This window comes from Dermacentor albipictus, chromosome 1 (genome assembly GCF_038994185.2).
Source record: "Dermacentor albipictus isolate Rhodes 1998 colony chromosome 1, USDA_Dalb.pri_finalv2, whole genome shotgun sequence".
Taxonomy (NCBI): domain Eukaryota; kingdom Metazoa; phylum Arthropoda; class Arachnida; order Ixodida; family Ixodidae; genus Dermacentor; species Dermacentor albipictus.
The window spans coordinates 65,162,646-65,186,580 of record NC_091821.1 but is presented as its reverse complement, the minus strand read 5'-3'; the positions used below and the strand labels follow the sequence as shown (position 1 = coordinate 65,186,580).

General features: G+C 43.8%; 1 protein-coding gene across 1 annotated transcript in view; it reads right to left on the bottom strand.

Annotated features, from left to right (window-relative positions):
* Window positions 1–2,801: 2,801 nt before the first annotated feature.
* LOC135912481 (cytochrome P450 4V2-like) overlaps window positions 2,802–23,935 on the bottom strand; it is a 55,489-nt gene continuing 34,355 nt past the window's right edge. Inside the window, exons 11-13 of the mRNA XM_070534548.1 lie at window positions 23,001–23,174; window positions 18,901–19,059; window positions 2,802–3,471 (exon numbers count right to left, since the gene is read on the bottom strand). Coding sequence (XP_070390649.1) covers window positions 3,245–3,471; window positions 18,901–19,059; window positions 23,001–23,174 — 560 coding nt within the window. The 3' untranslated portion in view covers window positions 2,802–3,244. The remainder of the gene's footprint in view (window positions 3,472–18,900; window positions 19,060–23,000; window positions 23,175–23,935) is intronic.

Below are 23,935 nucleotides of genomic sequence, written 5' to 3'. Positions count from 1 at the left end.
TAAGCGTCTTCCCTACAGCTGTCACCGCAGAAGAAGCAGTCTGGCGCCCGAATAAAGGACAAATCGCAGCCGCGAACTTCAGTCACCCTTGCTGCAAAGCGTTGTCGTCTGCTACTGCTCCCACGCGTATTGTTGGAAGCGCCCGCTAGGTGGCTATCAGTGGCGCCTCTATAGGCGGTGCACGCGGCCTATACGCTCGCATTTGGTGACAGCGGCACACAGTCGCAAGAACTTGTGGAGGAAATACCGGAGTTCTGGCAGCTTCAGGTGCACTAGATCATTCAGTAACATGGGCGGCTTTGTAGTTCTACCTTACATCAGAGCAAACTGCACTCGACAGAAATCAAGGGCAGCCGCACCGTTATAGCTAAGCAAATTAAGGACAATTACGCCGCGTCTTCACACTTCGAGCACGCTCCGACAGCCCAGCGATAAAACACAACCACACTCGGACGAGAAAATTTTGCTTCTGCCAAGTGAACGTAGCGGGTATTTCAAGACGCGTGTTAAATTCATGGCTGTTTCATTCGTAAACATTAATTAATTGACGTAAAATTATCAGTGAGCAAAACAGTTTTCATTTCAACGCAAGGAAACAAAACCGAAACTAGCGCAACTGTTTTGCCCAGTTGTGCAGACACAAAATGATCCAAAGCCGAAGCCGTCAATAGCATGACGCCATTTTAAACTTGTGCGGCATCGCGCGCGAGTACATGTCGTTGAGTGGTTCTGAAATCGCTGCATTAAGGGCGACTGCAACCAAGCGTTGTGGCAAGTTACGGTGGGAGCTTCTGTCCGTGCTGTGTGATTGCGACGAGGGGACCGCCGCCAGCAGCAGCGTATCGCCGATTTCGTCTTTGCCGACATCGAGCAAGTGCTGCGGTTTGCACTGCATCTTTCATTGTGATATGGGAGATCGCAACGTACAGAGACGACCAGGTGCATACGAACGACTACCAGCGGATAGTGACCTGTGCCGTATTTCTCTTAACGTCTCAGGTAAGCATATCAGCTTTTGTTCCGAGTTTACAAACGGCGCGTACTCGGCCCTTCTGGTACGGCTACATTTTGCGCCATGTTTCTCTTGGCATTTCACAGACGTTTCTTAGGCATGCGTGCGCGTATGTATGCGGAAATACTACTGGCAGACGGAAGCCTCAGGAGAAACACCGTTCTTAACGACTCTAGTGACGAGTGGCCTGTCGCATCGAAAAATCCGTAGAATATTAAGTACTGCGTAACTTGAAGTGTAGATACAATACTAGCACCAGTGTGACTTTCGCATGGCGAAGACAGGTAATCGAAAGGGCAGCTTGTGCATTCTGAAGATTTACTAGCGCTTTAGGTATATTGCCGCGAATAATAAAAGCGCTACAACGCTGTATGGCAGTGTCAGGCGATGTGGCAGCACAGATATTTTAAGAGCGGTTAAGCGGCTCCATGCACAAGCGAACAGACACAGCGCTTTCAAAGCGCTGAAAGAGGACAAATTTTTTGTGCATTTGGCTGTAAGTAGAAAACACATTAGCTCACAATCTAAGCCTTTATATAATGTATTATTTTTACGTAATCTTTATTTTCACGGTTGTAAAAATTTAAAAGCATGAATATGCCGCAACATTTATAAAGTAAATCCTACTACGCTTACAAAACCTGGCTGTGTTATGTAGTAAAATTGTACTATTGCTACTGGATTTTTTATATTGAGTCCGGTGGTTTATGAAAAAAAAAGGTCCTTTTATGTGTAGTTTTATGTTAGTGCGTATATTTGCCCAGCAGAAATGAGTTGATTGCAAAGTTGTACCTTCCAGTGAGCTGCATATGAACCCAAGTTTATCCTGTCTTGGCTATTGTAATGGGCATGCAACAGTTTTAAGTATATACAGCTGTAGTTGGCTAAGTCGCTGCAACATATTTTGTAAAAGTAGAAGGCCATTTATTATTTTGCTGCTTCCATGCAGAAATACCTTTTTTCTTGTAGCAAGAAACGCTGACAGTATTGAATGAAATGAAGTGTGTTGTATTTTTCTACTAACTTAAGGAAATTTAGTCTGCCGTGTATCGGAGATTAGTTTACCTTCTTGTACTAAACAATGCATATGTCCTCGGCTACTGCTGTTGTCCTGTGTATTTTTATAATTTTGAAATGTATTTTATTTTAGGTAATCAAGAAATTACAACAGCCAGAAGTCACCATCTTACCAGCATGTTATGGGTGAGACAAATTGTAGCAGGCACTTTTGCATATCTCATTAGCATATGATGCTATTTGTTGTAATTTTTGGGTCCACTTTCCTGTCTTTATGCATTTTACTATTATTGTGCAAAGGGTAACAGCTTTACATTGAGACAGAGTAATCACCCAAAGGGGAGACATGGCTGGAGGAGACAACACACACAAGCCTCCTTTGTCCGTATCTTTATGTTGCGCAGTTACTCTGTCGTTATCTACCAACAAGCCCAAGTTCCTCATCAGCTACATTTACTAATGATCCGTTATTACAGTTTCATTGACATAACATTGAAAGTACAGAGGTACACAGGAAGACAAGAGACTTGAACTGATGAAGAGCCGTAGAACAAGGACCGCTGGAGCCAATATTTCGACAAAGAGAAGGAGATTTCTTCTCAAAACGTTGGCTTCAATGAATTTTCTTGTTCTATCCCTATTTACGGTTGAAAGAAAGCATTATTCCTCTTGCTGAAGTATTATGCATTATGGCATAAAAATTAGCAGGGTGAAATATGAGGAATGTCAAAATTCTTGTATATTGCAGTGCTAAAGCGAAAGCCAGGAAAACAAGATGTAGAGAACCACATTATTTTTCACTGCCCAGTTTAGCCAGCTTTATTCCGAGCTTGCACTTTGTTGCATTAACGGCCACTGGAATTCGTTAATTGAATTAGCTTGGTGATTTACTTATATTAAGAGATATTGAACTTGTATTAATGCAGCTTAACATAATGCACGTAAAAATAATTTACAATGACATATTTAGGTGGCAGGCTTGCAGTTGTCTAGCAGATCACTTGATGGTATGAGCTCAGGTTTCAACCGAGCTTCCATGCACAAACCGGTTACACATTTTTTGTTTCATTGTTTGGATTTTCATAAACATAAGTACCGTTTCTTTTTTGTCGGGCTTCTAGTTGTGTCGTAGGACCTAACTGTTTACCTTTATTTGTATTGGTAGCCATGTTACACAGACACCTCAGTTTTATTGTAAATCATGTCATGGTAGGACTAAGAACATTTGTGCAAATTTGTTGCAGGTACACTCTGGCGGCTCCTACCCCTGTGTCCTCCCACCACCCTGTCCTGACTACGTACACTAGGTAGTTGGGAGCCTTTGGCGGCTTCTGCCACTGCATCCTGCCGCCACCATGTCCCGACTATGTCCACTAGGGAGTTGGCAGCCTTAGTGATGATGCCAGCAGGCTGACAGCCGACGGAAAGATTCAGGTAAATACCTGTAATTAAGCGACGTCTTTTTGAGTGAAATGGCTTGTAGTCACTCAGCAATGAAAGACGTAACTTCGAAGCAGTTTAGACTCCCTGCTATCTGTGCAGGGATACTCAAGTCTATGCATTTTGTCTTAGCCGCCAAGAGGCTATGTGTATTAGACGAAATGTGATGCAAATTTTCAAACTGCAAGAGACCACTTGCACAATTTTTTTTTTGCTTAACACAAAAACTACTTTGATAAAGCTTTACCAATTTAAAAAGAATACAATGTACTCTCATACATGGTATTTGGCATAAATTTACTAGGGCTGCCTCAATGGTAAGTAGGCCCTGATAAACGTACACCAAAACTGTCTTCTTTTCCAAGTTCATCCTCCTCTCTGCACTGCTGCATAATGTATCTTTCTGATACCATTCTTGCACACAGCACAAGTCCTAAACAAATGGATTGCATAAATTTGCAGCTTTTGCTGTAGATCACTTTTGTGAAAATAAAGTTAATAAGCCATTTTGTCCATTTTTAATCAGCCCTAATAAACTGAGCAGTGGCTAATAAGCAGTCAAGTTTTTGGTGTAAGGCCTCTCTTCGTTGTTAAAAATTTGGCCCTCTTAATGAAAGAACCAAAATTTTGGCTGCCATTTTATGATGCATACTTTGGTGCATTACACGAAATTTGACATAATGTTTATGGCAGTAAAAAATTTTTTTTGCTTTCAGTATTGCGTGAAATTGAGATTTGTTCGATATTGAAAGGCCCTCAGTTTTCAAGAAGAAATTCCAAGTGGTTGTGTGCCAGGTTGGAACAGCTGGCATGGAATAGCCTACTTACACAAATAGGGAGGGTCATGTACACCTGACTTTATGTTAAGATACTATTATTGATCCACAAAAGACAAATTGAAGGATTCCATCTTATAAGCAGCTCTTCACATTCATTTCCACTTTTGCACATTTATATACCTTGAGTCTGGTGACTTGTGTCTGTTTTCATCATCTGCTATGTGCAGATGGTAAACTTCAGATTTGCCCTATGGTACAGAATATTTTGGTGCTAAATATATGAATCTGTGTTTTTCAGGTTGCCTCGAAATTTTACCCAAGCCATGCTGCACACTCGGGCCAGGCCTCTTGCGAACGACGTATAACCAGGCTCAACGCATCAGGGTCGAGGGAGTCCGGAGATCAAGGCGACCTGCTGTGCAACCAGCGTGCAACCTTTGGTGACCCCTCTACATGTGCTACCTATTTCACAGCTGTGCCTCACCTACCATCTATCCAAACAGCATCACCGGCTGTGATCACTTATCGAACCATGGATGAATGTTGGGGTGGAGTGATTTGAACAGACATTCTTTTTGTCTCTTCAAATTCTTTGTAAATATTTCTGTTATAATTCATATGTGTCTTTAGTATCTAGTTTTTAATAGTTCCTTTCTCTTAGAATTCTCACCATCAGCCCCTGCTATTCTAATGTATACCTGCCTTTAAGCCCCGTTTCTCGTAGTTCTTTCGTACTTGTGGATGTAATTGATAGGTTATTAATTCTTGTTGTACGGAAGGCTAAAATACGAACTTACGGCATTTTTTCTTCCTTTGATAATCTACAGCACTGCAATGTGTTCAAGAAATGTAACATAACACGGGCTCTGGTGCAGGATAAATTTAAGAGCAATATAGAGTACTTATTTCAAGCACCCATTATTTTTTAAAAACTCAAGGATATAGGAGCACAAGAAACTATTGAACTAGAGAAACATTGGTTCCCCTCATAAGTCTGGTAATAATGTGACTTCTTTCACTGCAAAGATACTGGTACTCGCATACAAGGTTTGAGACATGAAAGCTATGATAGCCTTGGCATTTCTCAGTGCTTATTTGCCACACTGACGAATGTCAAAGGTAGCATAGGTTTCATGCACACATTGGTTGTATTACACCTTTTGAGTATTGCATTTCTCAAACACACGGGTTTGCAGCAGTGCTTTAAATAGCAAATGTATTTCCTAATTTTCAGAATTTGTTAGTGCAAGAGTAACGCTACAGATCATGTAAAAATAATTTTACAGACTATATGTCCATGGATGCATGTTTCTTCTGATGACGTAGCAGTGCCATGTGGTCGGGGGATGAATGTCTATTTCAGATTTAAATATTGGCTTCCAGGCTTGGGTTAGTCTCCTACACTGAGTATTCTAGGTCAAAGCCCAGTTACTAGAGGAAAGTGAATAAAACTAGGAATTATAAACATCAAAAGATCTTTTTTGGGACACTAATGTAGCAATCAGCAAGGTTCTTTGTGCATTCATTTCCAGATTTGCAAGATTATATTTTGACTGGTTTCATTAATGCGAGAACAAATATTTGTTTATTCTCATGCTAGAGTTGGCTGCCCCCATTCGCATACAACCCCTTTACAGGCTAAAAATTAAGCTGTTTTTCGGTTTTGCGCCCTCAGTGTTAAGGGATGCAAACTGTGGCATACAACAGAATGCAGAAAAATGTCTAAGGAATGCAAGCAGGGCATGGGACTTTTTAGACAGATGCATGCGTGTGCTATTTATAAAACTCCCTATGGTATGCCTCAAGGCATTTTGTAACCCTTTGGTAGAAACACTGACACCCACTTATTAAGGGGAAATGCTCCTCGAAACAACTTTTTTAATTTGTACTAGAAATTTGAATGTACTGCTATTCATAGGGAGTTTTATGTAGATTTGAATTGTCATTGGTTTTTGTGTAGCTGGTGTTATGTCCTACATAGTGGCAATATATTTTTATGGGCACTTGTGTGTAAAAGTTTCACAAATGGTTTCATGCTGTATCTTATTTAGCTAGGTGTATACCGCAAAGTGGCGATACCTATCCAAACAGCTTGTACAATTACTGGAATTATGCAAAAAATATTAGGCCACTTTAAATAATTTTTAGATTGCAATTTCAATTAGATACTGGTATTCTGCTTATCTTGAAGAGTATGTATGCCAAATTTAATTTCTATAGGACAATTATAAAGCACAAGGTTATTCTCATGCTATTGTGAGAAAAAAATTATTGAAGTGTTCTCAATAATTTTAGTAGCAGGCCTGCCTGCCTGCCTACTAATCTTGCATACTTCTAGTAACTTTACGTGCTGTTTGAATAGATATCGGCACCTTGCAGTCTACAGGGAGCTGAGTAAGCTGCAGCACACTGCTTTTTTTGTGAAAACTTAATACACAAGAAAGTGCCCGCAAATATCACTATGTATTTTGCCGTTGTATAGAACATAACTCAAGAAGCAGCTAAACAAAAACTAATGGGATATATGAAATCTGCATGAAGAACTCTACAATTGGCTCTCTTTTGAAACCTCTAGTACAAATAATAAAAATATTTCGAGTAATATTCAATCAGCAAAACGTTCCCCTTGCTACTGTGACCTACAACATAGCGACGCAAAGCTTAAGGCAAGTCCTCTTGTCGAAGCGAATATGGGCTGTCTTCCCAAGGGCTTCTGTTAAAGACGGTGAATTTTCCTGCATTTACCAGAAGTGCAATACTAAAATGTTTGTGAATGTGCAATTGGTATTGGCACACTAACAGAAAAAAAGACAGTTCTGTGAAATGTAGACTTGAGACGTGACTTTGTTGGACATTTAAATTTTGACTCCATATATTTGTGTTTTGTACTGAGTGTTTCACCAGTGACTGCCACTAATTATTGAACATAACTGCTTCATGACAGTGCCACAATTTTCACTAACATAAATTTTAGCTGTGGCAGGCATTAGAATTACAGTACTCAATAACGTCTACTTTGTAGGAACTCAGACTAGCACCAGTTCTGAGATACATATACCCAAAATGTAATGATCAAATAGATTTCCACACAGAATTGTCCTACAAGGCTTACAGAAGGCTTTTTGGCAAAGTAATATCCGAAAGAGCAAAGCATGTTCCACCAAGTATGGTGACAAATATTTCAGAGCTGCCAGTCAGAGGACTCCTACAAACTAACTATACCTTCAGCACTGACTAGCTTCAATAATGGTATGTCAGTGTTTTGCTAAAATTAATGAAACTTCAATTATTGTGATCTTGTTTAAGAAGACATATGTAATTAACATGCAGTTCTAATCTCTGTCACTTTTGTAAATATTTCCCAATTATTTTTTCAGGCTACAATTTTTGGTAATAATGGTATTCATTGCAGAAAGAGCTAGTACATGGCATTTAATGAAGAAGGTACTGGTCATTGTAGATTTTCTGTCTTCAGCATTTGTTCTGTTCCACAGCTGTTTCTTGAAATCTGGAATGATGTACCCATCACTTTGTTAGCGATAAACAGGGAAATCTGTCAGTATGTTTTGTTTAAAATGGAGCTGATCAACCCAATAGTTAGGCTATTTGCTAATTATAAATTACAATGACAATAGTACAGGACCATAAAAACAGACTGATGCTGAATAACAGCTGTGCCCAGCTACATCCACGCAGCTTTGCCACACAATGTGCATGTGTTCAGAAGAGCCAAATGCCCCAGAGAGAAAGCAACAGTAACTAATTGTTCGTCATCGTGTACAAGCATATTATGCGCTAGATGTAAATTATGCTCAGTAAATACATAAGTCAGTCATGTGAGGTGTCTCACTTTAGGTTGCAAGTTGGAACTTATTGCAATCTTGGTTGTTTTTTATTTTGTTTCCTTTGTGAGCATGAGTGACTTAGTTGCCTTGGCACATATTGTCAAAACTGTTTCTTCATCACTGGGAATCACAAAATTTCAATTACACATAAAATTTCCAGTTACTGATATGGTAGACTTCGAAGTTAATTCTCTTATCTACCAAGTAGTTTTATCATTCATTGAAACATATCCATGCAATGCACAATGGGAACCCAAATTATAAATATCTGTTCTTGCTTTCTACCCTGCTCTACAACATTATGAAGATGCAAAGCAAAACTATAAGTTTACAATTGTCCCCCATAACCTGAGTTTCGCTTAGAATTTGAAAAACAAAATTGACATCCTGCTATAGTGTGAGAGTTGCTTTGGGCACCAAGTGAACTGCGTAGCACCTGTGCTAGAGTACACAACAAAGCAGAAAATCGCACCAGATTGGAATGGCAGTGGTAAGTTAAGAACAGATGTTTTATTTCACGCACCGTTAATGTGGCTTATCATCTGCTCCTGTTTTGTGGGAACGCATACATTGGGAAGACAATTTTTTGCACCAATCTTACCCTAGCGGGACACTTGAGAAAGGTAGAAATCAAGAACAGGTATTCAAACTTTGTTGCCCACAGTGTATTATCTGAATGTGTTTCACTCTACAAAAGACTACTGTGGTAGATAATCATAAAGACCAAGACAAAAGAATTAAAAGAAGTATGTGTCAGTCATCCTTCCATGATCTCCCGTGTTTATAGAAACACTTCTTTCTGCATATGTGCGAAGCCGTAGGGAAGCATTACATAACTCAGTCATGCTTTCCAAGTTAAAAATCGGAATAAGGACGATCACAAGAACATTGTATGAGTGATTTGTAAATGTGTCACCTAATGCAACTTATTTACGTATGTGCTGAAGGTACATTACAGCCAGTGCATAATCTGTCTGCTCTTACAGGATAGCTTGTGATGAGTAAAAGAAGCCTTCCTCACATCTTTCTCTTTGTTTCTTTTGGACCTTGGTTCACCATGTGTATTGTTGCAGCTGTATGCATGCAGCTGGGTATAGTTTATGTGTTCCGCTACCTCCCTTGTCCTCATTATTCATGTGCTATCTTTGCCGTAACAAAATACAGCTACCTGTGCTACATATTCTGTCAGCGTGTTTGCATTATGGCAAGTTTTGTATTAGTGGTTATTGCAATCTGCGAAATTGTCTGTCAGCTATTATACTTCGTCTTGAAAAGTATGTTTGTCAACATAAATAAACAATTAGTATAAATTTTGCTCTATTTATTTTTGTAATATTATCTGTTGTGAAGCTTTTATACACTGTTGCATGTTGTATGACAATAAAATTGATGCACAACTTTTTAATGTGGTATTTTTCAGATCAATTTTCAACTGACGCTAACACGCACAAGTTGTGGGGGAAAAGTGCCAACAAGAGTACCATAAGGTAAGACAGCTGTTCTTACTGTTAGATTGGATTATCAATTGCCAACCAGTTGTTTTCAGCAAGCATAGTATAACGCATAGATTATGTAATCTAAGTTGGAATATTGTTTTTATTGCACTTGATTATCTGGGTCTCCTTTGTACATAAGTGCGGCCTTCTTTATTTGTTATATGTAGCTTGCTTGCTTAAAATGTTAAATCGTAAATTCTAAATAAAAACACGTCTCGAAGAACAGTGAAATAGGTTTAACCTTTAAATGTTTTGACATTAGAGACCTGTGCAGTGCTGAATTGAACTTCTACATGAGTTACATAATATTTTGGGGTCTCATTATGGTTCTGAGTTGCATTGCAGTGTCATGCATATGCACCTGCAGGCTACATATTGGATGTTTATTTAAGACTGTTTTGCTTGGTTGGCTATTGATTCCAGTTTAATAGTAATGAGAACTGTCTTGCTTTCATGGTGATTCTGTGCTGACTAATACATTTGAATTTTCCAGAAGACAACAAAGGGTGATGAAATGTTAACATTTTGTTGCTAACCTGCCACGTCCTTTTTGGCAAGTTTGCTATGGGTTCTTTCTTATATGTTGTCTTTTCACAGTAGCCATCTTGAGAACTAGCCGTAGTCGTGTGTACTTACAGCAAAAGTTGGTGACACATTTTGAAAAGTGGCTCGACACTGCCATCCGAGAGTCAAACGACTTACATGGATTAGTTATTTTACCCCATTTACAAGAGTCCTGCACCACGCACTAAGGGTAACTTGACACACATTGCTGGAGTCATCAGACTCATCAAGAATAGTTACCCGAATCCTTCAGCAGTGGTCATGTCACCCTTTATCTTGAGTCGTTCGACTCATTTAGAATTGTTAACGGACTACCTCAGCACTAGTCTTGTAACCCTTTTGAGAGGGTATAGGCGACTATTACAACAGAGTGTGCATGACTATTGTGTGCGGAGTCACGCAAACACCTTGTATTGAGCACAGATAGTCTCGGGACTCTCTGCCGAAAGAGAGTTCCGGTGTCTCCCACAAAGTGTGTCGTATACGTGGCGAGTCCAGACTCTCCGAAAAGAGTAAGAGGTACTCTTTTTTTTCTTAGTGTGCTCGGCCAGCTCGAAGCCTCCTTCGATCTGTACCACATCACATCAGAGACTTCTCGGTGTCGCTACCTACTTGCCCGCTTATCTCCTCAGGTTGTTCACGATGTTGCAGATGTCATCGCTGCCCCCTTTGGGGAATGCCCCGTACCAGCACCTGAAGCAGAGTATTTTGGACCAAACCATGTGGTTTGAGAGCGCGCGCCTTCAGCACCTTCTCACCCCCGATGACCTGGAAGATCGCCGCCCTTCCCAGCTGTTCTACAGCATGCGACGACTCCTGGGCTCAAGCAATATCGACGTAAACGGTACGCCGTTCAACGAGCTCTCCCTCATAGCGCTTGCCACAGTCCACCCAGCACCGAGCCACGCAGTGCCGCGTTACACAGTGCTACATCCGGCCAAGCATTGACACCAATGTTCTCCAGTGGGCACGTTCTTGCCTCGCGTGCCAGGTCGCCAAAGTGACCTGACACACGAAGACTCCCACGCAGTCTTTCTTGCCACCTGGCTGTCGCTTTGACCACGTCCATCTGATTCGGTTGGATCGCTTCTTACTTCTCATGAGTGCCGGCACATTCTAACAATGACTGACCGATTCTCCCGTTGACCCGAGGCCATGCCCATTCCCGACATCACTGCGGAAACGCTCGCCAAAGCCTTCGTTTCCGCATGGGTTTCCCGCTTCGGCTGCCCCAGCATCGTGACCACTGATCGCCGACGAAGCCACCCGATCTGCACGTGAAAGGGGTCAACGTGCATTGGTTGCGCTTTCGCGAAAAGACGCTGCAGCTGGGTTGCGATTGATGTCCCGTGACTGCACTATGTCCCTGTGAGGCTCGAACGTTTTCACCATGTGTCGTTTGCGTTCGTTGTCTCCGGACATGCAGATGCACCTACCGCCTGGGTTACCACGATGTGAACAGAACATGCCGTACCGTTTGTGGCTCGGCGTTGCATTTACAAACTCATATGCTTTCCTTATTAGAATGGCCAACAGCCCGACACATGCAACAGTGACGAGACGCTCACGTATTATCTGTGTCTGCCTACTATATAGTTCCCAGAGACAAGTGATGTGCAGTTCAATAATCGTCCACTCTCAGAACTCGAAGCTTTAGGTCAGTGCTCCTAAAGAACATCTGCGCTGAAGGCCTTACTCGCGTTATTAAGGTTCTTGCGATCCACGGGTCTTCACGAAAGGTCACCGCCTCCAGCCGCTCTATACTGTACGCGGTTTGTTTGTGCTCACCTTTCTTTCTCTCCATCTCTCCTTTCCACTCTCTTTCTCTTTTTATTCCCCTTAGCCCTTCCACCCGTGCAGGGTAGCCAACCAGAACTACCTCTGGTTAACTTCCCTGCCTTTCTATGCATCCTTTTCTCTTGGCGGCCCGCAATCTAACTGTAGCCTCTTCAATTCCCTCAGGCACCTGCTTGGCGCTAAACAGTGCCGTACCACTGCATATCCCCCCTGTGCCAACGGCATGGTTGAATGGCGCGCCCGCCAGCTCAAGGCTGCCGTCACTGCGACCCCGCATAGGGAGCACTGGGTCGACCACCTTCCTATGGTGCTTCTCGCCCTATGCTCTGTCCTTCTTTGCGACCTTCGCTGTTTTCCAGCCAAACTCGCTTATGGCGCACCTCTGCGGTTTCCTGGAGACTTGCTCGTTAATTCGGACCTCTTGCCCCAGCCGCTGCAGTGCCTTCAATGCCTGCAGAACTGCATTCAGAAACTGCGCCGCCCCCTGTCTCGATCTTCGGACCACAGCGTCTTAGTGCATCCAAACCTTGCGTCTTTTCTCACATTTTTCTCAGACGAGATGCCGTAAAGGCACCTCTTACACCCGACGGAAGAAGAAGCGCCGAGCAGTGCAGACGTGGAAGCATCGGCTCCGTTTCTTTTTCCATGCTCCGCTCGCCAATTTTGAGAGTACAACGAAAAGAAGCATACCACTGGATCCACGAAGCGACGGCGAATCGACTGACACCAAGATTCGAGGTGGGGCTCCTATTTTCACAATTTTACAGAACCTTTTCTGCTCCTAGACGCCAACTTGAGCTTAGCGGAGCTAAGCTTAGTGAGGAGTAGGGCCCTTGTTGGGCCTAGTAAGTCCACCTGCCCGCAGGCATGGCGGATACAAGCATGGAAGATGAAGATTTTTCTGGAAATGAAAGAAACAATGCTCAAGAAGACTTCGGCTGGCAAGTCGTGGCTGGCCGAAGATCACGAGCTAGCACAAAGGCTGTGGATGAGGAGAGCACATTGCCACGCAGTCAGCGAGATCATGGCGCCAAGAAAACCGCCGTCGGTGGAATGATTAAGAATCGGGTTATCAGAGCTTCGAGAATGCCTCAACTGCCTGAGGAGCACAGCAAGATCATTATACGGCCTCGAGGAGGGCTCAATTTGAACAAGGTGAGCACCACCACGATTGGTTCTGCAGTCATTGAGGCGTCCGGCCTAACGGAAGACGAGGCCCGTGAAGATGTTGTCTGCCCAAACTTCGCTCAAAATATCATCGTAGTCAGCACACCTAAGCCCGAACATGCTGCGAAGTACGTCAGAATCAAGTCTTTCAAGATCATGGAAGCGGAATACGAGGTAAATGCATACGAAGCGGCAGCACATGCCGCATGCAAAGGCGTCATCCGAAGAGTGGACATCAGAGACTCCCAAGCTATGATAACAAGAAATATCGTGCATGACTTGAACCCGCTTGCGCTGACTGCTAAGCGCATCAAGACGTCGGAATCGGTCATAGTACTTTTCGATGGACTCATAGTGCCCAATTTTGTCAGGTATGGATCCACACTAGTGAGATGCTACCTTTACAGGAAGCAATTCGATGTCTGCTTCACCTGCGGAAGGGTCGGGCACCGCTCTGATGTGTGTCCAACACCTGACTTTGTTCAGTGCAGAGGTTGTGGAACTCGCAACCCAGGAGATGTACATGTGTGTGTACCTAGGTGTAAATTTTGTGACGGCGATCACCCTACCGGCGACAAATTTTGTAAGAAAAGATTTCAAGTCCCTTACGTCGTACGACTCCGTCGAAGAGAGCGCAACAGGACTCGGTCGTCAACAAGAGCGCAGTCAGAGGCGCATCAGCTAGCGCCCAACCATCGCCCCGAGGACAGGGAGCACTCGCGCTCCAGGAGTCGCACCAGATCCAGGCATCGTTCGCTCTCCAGGGAGAGAAGGCGCTCCAAGTCGAGGGAAGCGCAGGTGCACTTCGTGCAAAGAGACTCAATCCCTGGCGAGAAGACGACGCCAGGAACCACCTGGGCTGACAAAGTCAAAGGTATGGCGAGGGTTGCTGGGGGCGCCTCGGCGGCTGTGGGTGATGACAATGATGCCAGAATAGAGCAATTAATTAAAGAAGTAGCCTCTTTAAGAAAAGGTAATGAAGAATTGACCATGCAGGTAGTACAGCTTCGTAAAAAAGAGCAGTCAAGCCCTTCTAGTGTAGAGATAGATAGACCTGTGAGCAAAAGCAACGATCCAGGGGCATCCAGCTCCCCTGCCCCTAAAAAGAGAGCGGTGAGTTCCGAGGGTGATTCAGTCTTCTCAGCCCTCAGTGAAATAAAAGAGGCAATTAAAGCGTTAAGAGAGACAGTGGAAACAACCAACTTTAAAGTGGACAAATTGTGGAAATGGAGGCTAACGGCAGAGAAAAGACTTAGGAAAATGGAGGCGCGAGGGGATGACGACGATGAGTATCTGCCATCGGAGGCGGATAGTATAAAGTCCATTCCTGGATTGTCGGGGGCCATCACAAAGAGGAAAATAGCAGGTAATAGAAAGGCAGCCTCACCTAATAACAATGGACAGTAATCATGGATTTAACGTGTGGCAATGGAATTGTCGTGGGTTCCAACACAAAAAAGCAGCACTGCAACAGGTGATCAGGTCATCTGAGGCCAGGCCAAAGGTAAATATGCTGCAGGAAACCTTAGCGGACGAAATTATGCTCACTGGGTACAAAGTTATATGTAGAGACAAAAGAATGGGGAGGGGATTGGCGACCCTCATTGACAAAAAGTTGCCGTACATTGAGCATGAGATTCACCTTAAACATTCCAGGTTTGAATTTATTCTAGTTGAGATTATACTTAAAAGAAACAGAGGTAAGACGCAAAGCATTTTCTGCTTGAATATTTACAGCAGTCCTAACGACATGAGACAAAGGTTTAGAGCACTCTTCAACAAGGTGCTTTCGGTTGCCAAAAACTCCCCTCTCATTATTGGAGGGGACTTTAATGCTCCCTATCACACATGGGGATACGCTTGGAACACAAAGAAGGGAGAGGAGCTATGGAGTCTTGCCATGGATCTGGGGTTATGCTTGATTACTGATCCTGCGTATCCCACCCGTTGTGGCACTTCCACAAGCAGGGACTCCACGCCAGATCTTACTTTTGTGAACAATTCAAGAGGAGCCAATTGGGAAAATTCAAACTTGGATCTCGGAAGCGATCATTACATCATACACATAACCATACGCATACCGAGACAGGAAACAAGAATCTTCAAATTCACTGATTGGGATCACTTCAGAAAAATTAGGGCGAACAGAGGGAAAGTGTGGCCTCCAGATGCCGAGCAGGAGCCCCTTCAGACATGGGTCATCCAGCTCAGAGAGGACGTCAAGGAGGCCACTAAAGAAATCAGAACAGAAGAAAATATTGAAGCTATGGACAGCAGGCTGGCGCATCTGATTGAGGCCAAACAGGCTATATTACAGAGATGGAAAACGCAGAGACTTAACAGAAGGCCAAGGAAAAAAATAGCGCAATTAAACAGAGAAATTGATGATCATTCGAAGACCCTCGTGAAGCAACAGTGGGATGAGATCTATAATTCGGCTGATGGTAGACTCAAACATGGAGGTAGCTGGAACCTCCTCAAGCACTTGCTCAACGAGAATGAAACAAGGACAAGCAAGAGAACAGCTATAGCTAAGTTGATTCATCAGGAAAGCCAAGATAAAACAGAGAGGCATATCATGGATAGTCTCGCAGCCAAATGTCTCCCACTTAAACAACCAAACGAAGGAGAGGAGAGCCCCGAGTATACGGGAGGCATATGTGAAGAACTTGACCGGGACTTCACTGAGAGTGAAGTGAGGGCTGCTCTTCACAGTCTTAATGGTAGATTGGCGGCTGGACCTGACGGAATAACTAACAAGATATTAAGAAATCTAGATGATGCATCAATCCATTATCTAACTGAAGACTTCAATGAATATTGGAGAAAAGGGGTATACTCAGAGGAATGGAGGGTGGCCAATACTATCCTCATACCAAAGCCAGGCAAACAACTCACTCTAGACAACCTCCGTCCTATTTCCTGAACGTCATGTCTAGGCAAAGCTATGGAACATGTCCTGCTAAATCGACTCACGAAATACCTTGAGCAGAACGAGATCCTCCCATACAACTTGATCGGCTTTCGTCCAGGGCTGTCAACTCAGGATGCTATGCTGCTGATCAAACATCAACTTATACAGGCCAGCCCAGCGCATACGAAAGCTCTTTTCGGATTGGATGTGGAAAAAGCTTTTGATCGTATAAAGCATAAGGCAATACTTGACGTTCTCTCTGAGATGGGTTTGGGTAAGAGACTTTTTAACATGATTAAGGACTTTCTTAGAAATAGAACTGCACAACTCATGCTGGGTGAGCTTAAATCAGAAGCTAAGAATTTGGGAAATAGGGGCACTCCACAAGGGGCTGTGCTCTCACCCATGCTATTCAATTTAGCAATGTCCAAGGTTGCAAGAAATCTGGAGAAAATTGAGGGTATAGGTTATGTGATATATGCCGACGACATAACCATATGGAGTGCCAAGGGCAATATAGGACAGACAGAGACCAGATTACAGGAAAGTTTATACGTTGTAGAGAACACACTGAAAGCCATGGGGTTGAAATGCTCGGCAGCCAAATAAGAACTCTTAGTCATTAAACATTGCAGAAAAGGTCGTAAACCAAGAGGTTACATTCCGGACGATGAGCCAAGAGTGTGCTTATATACTCATGAAGGATCCGCAATCAGGCTAGTTGAAAAAATCAAGGTTCTTGGGTATCACATAGACGGAAACAATACTAACTACAGAACAATACAACATATCTCGAATAAAACAGATGAAGTCATTAGGTTACTAAGGAGAATTACCAATAGACACAGAGGCCAGGGAGAAGACAGCGCTTTGAGGATAATACATGCCTTTGCTCTCTGTCACTTCACTTATGTGGCTGGATTATTCAAATGGAAGCAGGCAGAACTTAACAAACTTCATGTGATGCTCAGGAAGCTCGTTAAAGTAGCCCTAGGGATACCCAGTAATGCTGCAACCGACAAACTCATGAGTCTAGGGGTGCACAATACAATGGAAGAAATTGCGGAGGCCCAACAGCTAGCGCAACACGAAAGATGGACAAAGTCACGAGCTGGCAGGAACATATTACAGGCAATAGGTGCAGAACTGAATACATCGAGGAGTCCAATAGAGGCTGAAGTAGAATTAATGACTGAAGTTAGGAGCAAGATCAGAACCAACCCTCTCCCCAGAAACATGCATCCAGAATATAATGTCGAAAGGAGAAAGGCAAGAGCTAAAGCACTCTTGAAGGAAATAGAGCAGCAGAACCAACTGGCAGCTATAGTTGATGCCGCCTGGGTGAACGGTAAAGAAGCCTATACGGCCATTGTATCAAATTATCAAGGGAAAGTGCAAGACGCTCTCACTATTTTTACCAAGGACCCCACGGTGGCGGAACAAGCGGCAATTGCTCTAGCCATCAGGAGTAATGAGTGGGCCTTCATTTACAGTGATTCGAAATCCGCTGTAAAGTGTTTTGATAAAGGCTACGTAGCTGGAGTTGCAGCTAACCTTTTTGAAAACATTGTGATTATGACAACTGAAATCCGATGGTTTCCTGTGCATATGGGGAAAGTGGACGAGACTCGGGTAAACCTCAATGAGGTTGCTCATTGAGGACGAGGACTTGCTAACCGTGACAGTCACAACCGAGCCGTTCACCATCAAGCCAGGGAATCTAGAGATCATTTATTAACATACAATGATGCTACCAAACATTACTATTTAGGACGCAGACAATTCCCATTGCCACATTCAAAACTGAACAGGGCTCAGGCAGTCTCACTGCGCTTATTGCAAACGGGTACATATCCCACACCGTACACCACTAATAAAATATATCCAGAGAGGGAGATTAAGATGGACTGCAATGATTGTAATGGCATCATTGGAATCAGACATATGCTGGCGGGGTGTCCCACGACTCTCCCCAACCTCGTTGAAGAATGGACACAGTGGGAGAAAAGGATTCAAAGCCCATTGTTTCAGCACCAACTAAGGGCAGTTCAGAGGGCCCATGATGTTGCTGAAAGGCTTGGCCTGACAGTGCCATCGTGGGAGCGGCCCGCCTTGGCTTGAGAAGTCGAGCCTCCGGACTTCAGTACAATAAAAGTTTTCACACACACACACCTCTTACACCCTCTTACGATGATCCGTACCGTGTCCGCCACAAGGCACCGACGTCGGCCACCACCCCATTGAATGGTCGTGAAGAGGTAGTCTGATCAGACGGCCTCAAACTGGCCTACCTCGAGATGCCTCTCACGGAGCTCCCCACGGATGTCGTCGGCGGGTCTGCGGATCTGCATGTGACGAAGACAGCACCGTCTCCACTTCGTCGACGAGTACATTTCGTAGGTCCTGCAGCACCCACCGACGCCACTACGCGTGGACACTGAAGGTTGGTGCCCTCAGTTGGCATGGCAAAATATGAGGAAAATAAAGTTGGGCGGCGTGTGCTCGCGGCGCAATCACAGCACGCGCTAGTCCTTCTAAGAGCCTGCTACGCTGATCCTCTGGTCCTGGCGCTCCAGTGCGACCTCTCGGTTCGTAACAGGTTCATTCTTGGCCACTCATTCAGAATGAATGAGTCACTGTGATGTGAGAGGAATGAAGACTTGATGCACTAAAGCAAAGCTTTCGTTCCCTCTTACGCTCGCCGTTTAAATCTCGCCATAGAAATGATTGTAGAAAGTTTTACCGGCCACTGGCGATAGCGGGTGACGTTTATTCGACGTTATAACTGTGGCCGGAAACACAGGAAATAATCTTTGTCCTGGAACTGACCTCGCAAATCTCTTAACGAAAATTTAATAGTGAGACGTACATTGGCGAGGTGTCAGCTTCAGTTGTATTCCCTGCAGAGGCCTTAGTACTATTTCTAGTTGCAGCTGAAGCTCCTCCATGGGTACCAGGGATTCCACACTGAAGTTTCTCAGGATGTGGGCCAACATAATTTTCTCCTCCTGTTGGGCAAACCTTTGGCCTAAGGAATAAAGAAATGGAACGGAAATTAGAGGGAAATTATTGCTTGCAGTATGTGTTCCTGTCATTACAGCATCGGATTAGTGCGACCTGAAGAAATGTGATTATTATGGAATTATAATTGCATAAAAAAGCGCTTTTTATTTTCGTTCCTAATTTTTTGAGTGCAGAAAGGCCACTGGAATAATATCTGGCACTGTTCAAGAAAACCAGAAGGAACCTAACTGTCTGAAGCCTTTATGCAGCCAGAGAGCAATAAACTGATTCGGTTATTTTGTTCTCTACATTTCTGAGCTTGTATTTGCTTATAAAAGTACCTGCTCGCTGTGCACTGTTACACGTCATAGCTGTCTGTCTGTCCTCCCCAAAAACCGTGTCCGAACTTTTGGTGAATTCATTCTGAGGTGTATATTTCCTATATGCAATGAACCTTCGTTAGTAGATTACGAGCAAGTATGACAAGCGCACTACTGTTCGTTTCCTTGTTACTTAGTTGCCACACCACTCTGAGTCTTAGTTCTGTTTGTTCATAGTGAAGAAAAAGGTTGGCAGCATCGACATAGAAATAAAAATAGTTCCATTAATAGATGTTGAGACGGAAAGCTTCTTTTCATTATGCGCTTCTTTTTTTCTTTCCCAGCAATATTTCACTGACCCTTCGTGATCTTGGGACACTCGCTAGTCGTCACAATATTTCTTCTCTGTGTTTATTTTCGAATTCTCACAACTTACCCTTGCCCTTGCTTAGGACAGTAAGCTATTCTTGTCTATAAGGTAAGTTACCTCTCTCTGTGTCTATGTTTAATGTGCTCAAGCGTCAACCAACCAGATAGCCCAACTGACGAGCTAATCGCCATTACATGCTTTTTTTCTTGCCACATAAGCCGAAAGCCATATAAGTCCGAAAGCTACGTGCTGGTATTTCTGCACAATGTATCATAATAGATGCTCTTGCCTAAACTAAATTTTTTCGTGGGTGTGACTAGGCAAAATGCTTATTAAAAGATGCAGAAAATTACGTAGTAAGGCAGTGTCTGCAGAAATGCAGATGAAAGTACATCGCCACTGTTACGACTTGTCTACCGTCTCATTATAGTCTACTATACACCAGGATAACTATATATCTGGATACGTGCTGCTGTGGTTCCAGGATGAATACACTTTAAGCGGAGTACTGACTTTTGTTCACCGCAATTTCAGGTATCTACGTCATCCCGTTGCGCCGCGTGCTTCCAATGGTTAAGTTTGCTATGAAGCATAATCAGCGAACTTTACCGTCACTGGTGGCTATACACCAGAAACATAGAGGATTGACTGTTTCTGTTGTACATCCTTCAAGCTACCCTTGTAGTCGTCGACTTCTTTAATGACAACCATCATTTGTGGTACTCTGCTTCAATGATGGCCAGTGGCAGAGACCTGGCAGACTTCATGAATAGCCGAGACCTGATGGTGATCAGTGGTGGATGTTGTGAATATATTTGTGGGGAGTATTACAATGGTTGTATGGACGTTGTACTTGTCTCGAGGCGATTGCTGTCTGCTGCGTTGGTGCAGTGCGTGGACACCCATGGGAGTGACCATCTGACGACATATATTTAGCTGAATTGGTTACATCCTCCAGCTTCGGGTCCTGCGCTTTGCATTCATTTGCAATCATTCAAAGGGTGTGAATGTCGCCTGTCGGACCATCGCATCAGCATCAAACATAGAATATTATTCGCGCCAAATTTACGGGAAAAAAGACATAGTGCACTTACACCTCGGTTACATATTGATGGCCAGTAGGAGCGACTTCACGCCGTACGGCGTCGAGCAGAATATAAATATAGGAGGGCCAGATCCCCATTCGACTTTTGGGCCTCTCGCCAGGCTCATCGACATGTCCTACAGCATCATGACAAGATAAACAAACAGTGCTTGATGACATTCTCTGTATCTTTGGACCCAAGAAAGCCTCTTTCTGGAATTTTACAAGTTGTGGGAAGCATTCGGTCCCCTCTGCAAGAGTTGCACTCGTTCAGCGCTGAGGCCGCACAGCAAGGCTGGTGTGATGTTCTGGTCGCTGAAGATGTCTGCAAGTTAGTGGTGAGTGCCTCCACTTCGTTGCTACTGACATCATGATAGGCCTTTCTGCCATTTAGTAATGGCCTTATTAATAGGTATTTCATCACGCACGAGTTTGACGTTGCAATATCTGCTTCTAGCCCATTACCACTTTAGGACCACATGACATCTCTTATTTTCCGTATTGATGGGGAAGATCAGAAAGTTCTCCTGTCGCTCTTCGATTCCACGTGAAAGTCGACGACCGTGTCTGACAACTGAAAGGGCAGCCGTCTCGTGGCTATGCTGAGATCCGGGAAATACTTACGCAATTTTTTCTCCTATTGGCTGATATCCTTGGCAAGCTGCTTTGACAAAGTTGTGGTAAGAATGGTAGTAAATAGACTGGAATGATTGCTTCTGGAAACTGGCGCCTCTCACAATTTTATCAACGGATTCAGAAGACACCGATTGTGGATTGAGGATATTATCAATCTGATCTCTTTAGTCCAACGCGGATGAGGATGCCGCCGTCTGGTGTGTGCGCTATTCCTGTATATAAAAAGTGCCCATGATAACGTGTTATAGCATTTATTTAGGTGCTTGAGCATCTGGGCGTTCGTGGCCGGATATGTGCGTGGCTTTCAAGCTAACTCAGTGGCGTCAGGATTTTCATGTCCACAGTAGAAGGAGATACTGGCCGACATGGCATTCGCCAGCGTGTTCCCCAGGTGGAGTCCTTAGCCTGGTATTGCTTATTGTTACAATGATGGGCCTTGTAGACAAGTTGCCTGATACTGCACTTGTCAACATTTATGCCGATGACATCTGCATCCGGGAATTCTGAATGACACGTCCGCAAATGTGTACAAGGCTTCACTTGCGGTTATATGCGATCGAATCGTAGTAATGAAATAAGGCGTGGAGCTCTACACAGCGAAGCTTGCTGTACCTGTGTTTACCCGAAAATCAATGTTACGGTATCCCAGAATTGCTGAAGGAACGACGTTCCGTCCAGTTACCTACCGCAGATTTCTCGTTGTTATAATATCTGGCGGGTTTTCTTGACAAAGCTGTTACTGCGGCCAGGACTAAACTTGGAACTTTATACATACTATCCCTGACATATCTGAACTGAGATGGAGTGCGTCTGAACGAAGTTTGCTCCAAGTTTACTAGGCACCTGTTTGTGGGCTACATACTACACAGCATGTCTGTACTATTTAACATGCGCGTGTTTGAGCGCACGCAAGAGAGCTTCCAGGCACGAGCACTTGGTGCGCTTTCCCTCAACAAAGTGCACCACAGCAGAAGCACGGGTCTACCCAATCCGTGTATAGAGGTCCTGTGAACCTGTGCGAACCTTTATTTTCCTGTTGACCAGAAAATCATGCCATTAGTTACCATTACATCGAAGAACTGACATCGATTGTGAAATGTCAGGTGAGCCTTGTAGCTGTAAACTACCCGGACACGAACATGTAGTAAACACCTACATGGACAATGGCGAAGACCACTAGCGCAGCTTCAATACAACCAAATTACGAAAAAGTTCTACACTTCTTTCAATGGCCTAAAACCGCTCACGCTGTTACTCTCTATCTTCTGTGCGGCACCGCAACCATTCGTCGTCATACATAAAGGCACCAAGGGCATCGTTTCAGTTTTGTGTTGTTGAATACGATTCTTGCCATTGAAGCACGGTTCTTAGACGCTGAGCATATGAGTTCGCATAACATACACTTGGCAACTCTGAAGAACCAGAATGAAATAGTTGTTCTAGACTCAGTACCGCAAAAGAGAAACGCCTCCAGTGCATTGAGAAAATTTGGAGCTGTGGGTCTGCCTTTCTGTTTCACAAAATTGTCATGTACCGAGAAAAAGACTTCGTCATACCAATGCAATTCCTGGATCCAGCGGAGAAGGGGACGTAAGCGAAGGGGCTGACGTTCTCAGTCTCCATGAACCTTTCCGGCATGAATGCGTTCGGTTCCTTGTAGACATTAGGGTGTCGATGCAAAAAATAAATGGCACATACTGCAACCGTTCCTTTTGGAATAGTGTGTTTTCCTGCAATAAAGAGTGATGGTAAAAACACATGTTCGAAACCATATTCGACTATAAACAGGAAAATGGTTCAGAGGAAGATGTAGGCACAAACTGATCTACAGGGGGCAAACAAGGAACATATCAGCTCAGAGTCACCATTTCGACAAAGAGATTTGCCTCAGGCATACCCTGAAGATGACAAATCAACAAGCTGAAACGTTGACTTCGCGCTCAGAGAGGCAAACCACCATTTTTACAGTAAACACACCAAAACATAATTACGACTATACCCATTTGTAAAGATGCAACCCTGAGAGCATTTGTAACAACCAATTTAATTTTCTATTCCGCTTGTCATATGATCCGTCGCACCGAGTGGCCCTTGGCGGTAATCGTGGTGGCACAACTCTGTCCTAGCAGTCGAAGAAGAGCGAAAACAGTGAAAAATAAAATAGGGCCTTAACAAAATGCCCCCGCAGTAAGTAAATCGGGGTATAAGAGCAAGATAGCAATTTTCCATTGAACGCATCATAGGTTGTTCAATTGGGATGTGGCGTGAGGGCATCGGCGAAGCATATCTCGAAGCCATGGCAATGTGCTTAGTAATTATAGAGAGCGTCTATAGAGCAGAATGGTAATGTACCTTTAAAAATCGGCAGAGCCCATCTCACGATGACAATCGACGGCAATGTGTTTAGAATCGAATGAATATATTGACACAGGGTATTACCACCGTCGAAACTAGTAATGTTCTAAGCCCTATTCTTTTCAACCTCGCGCTT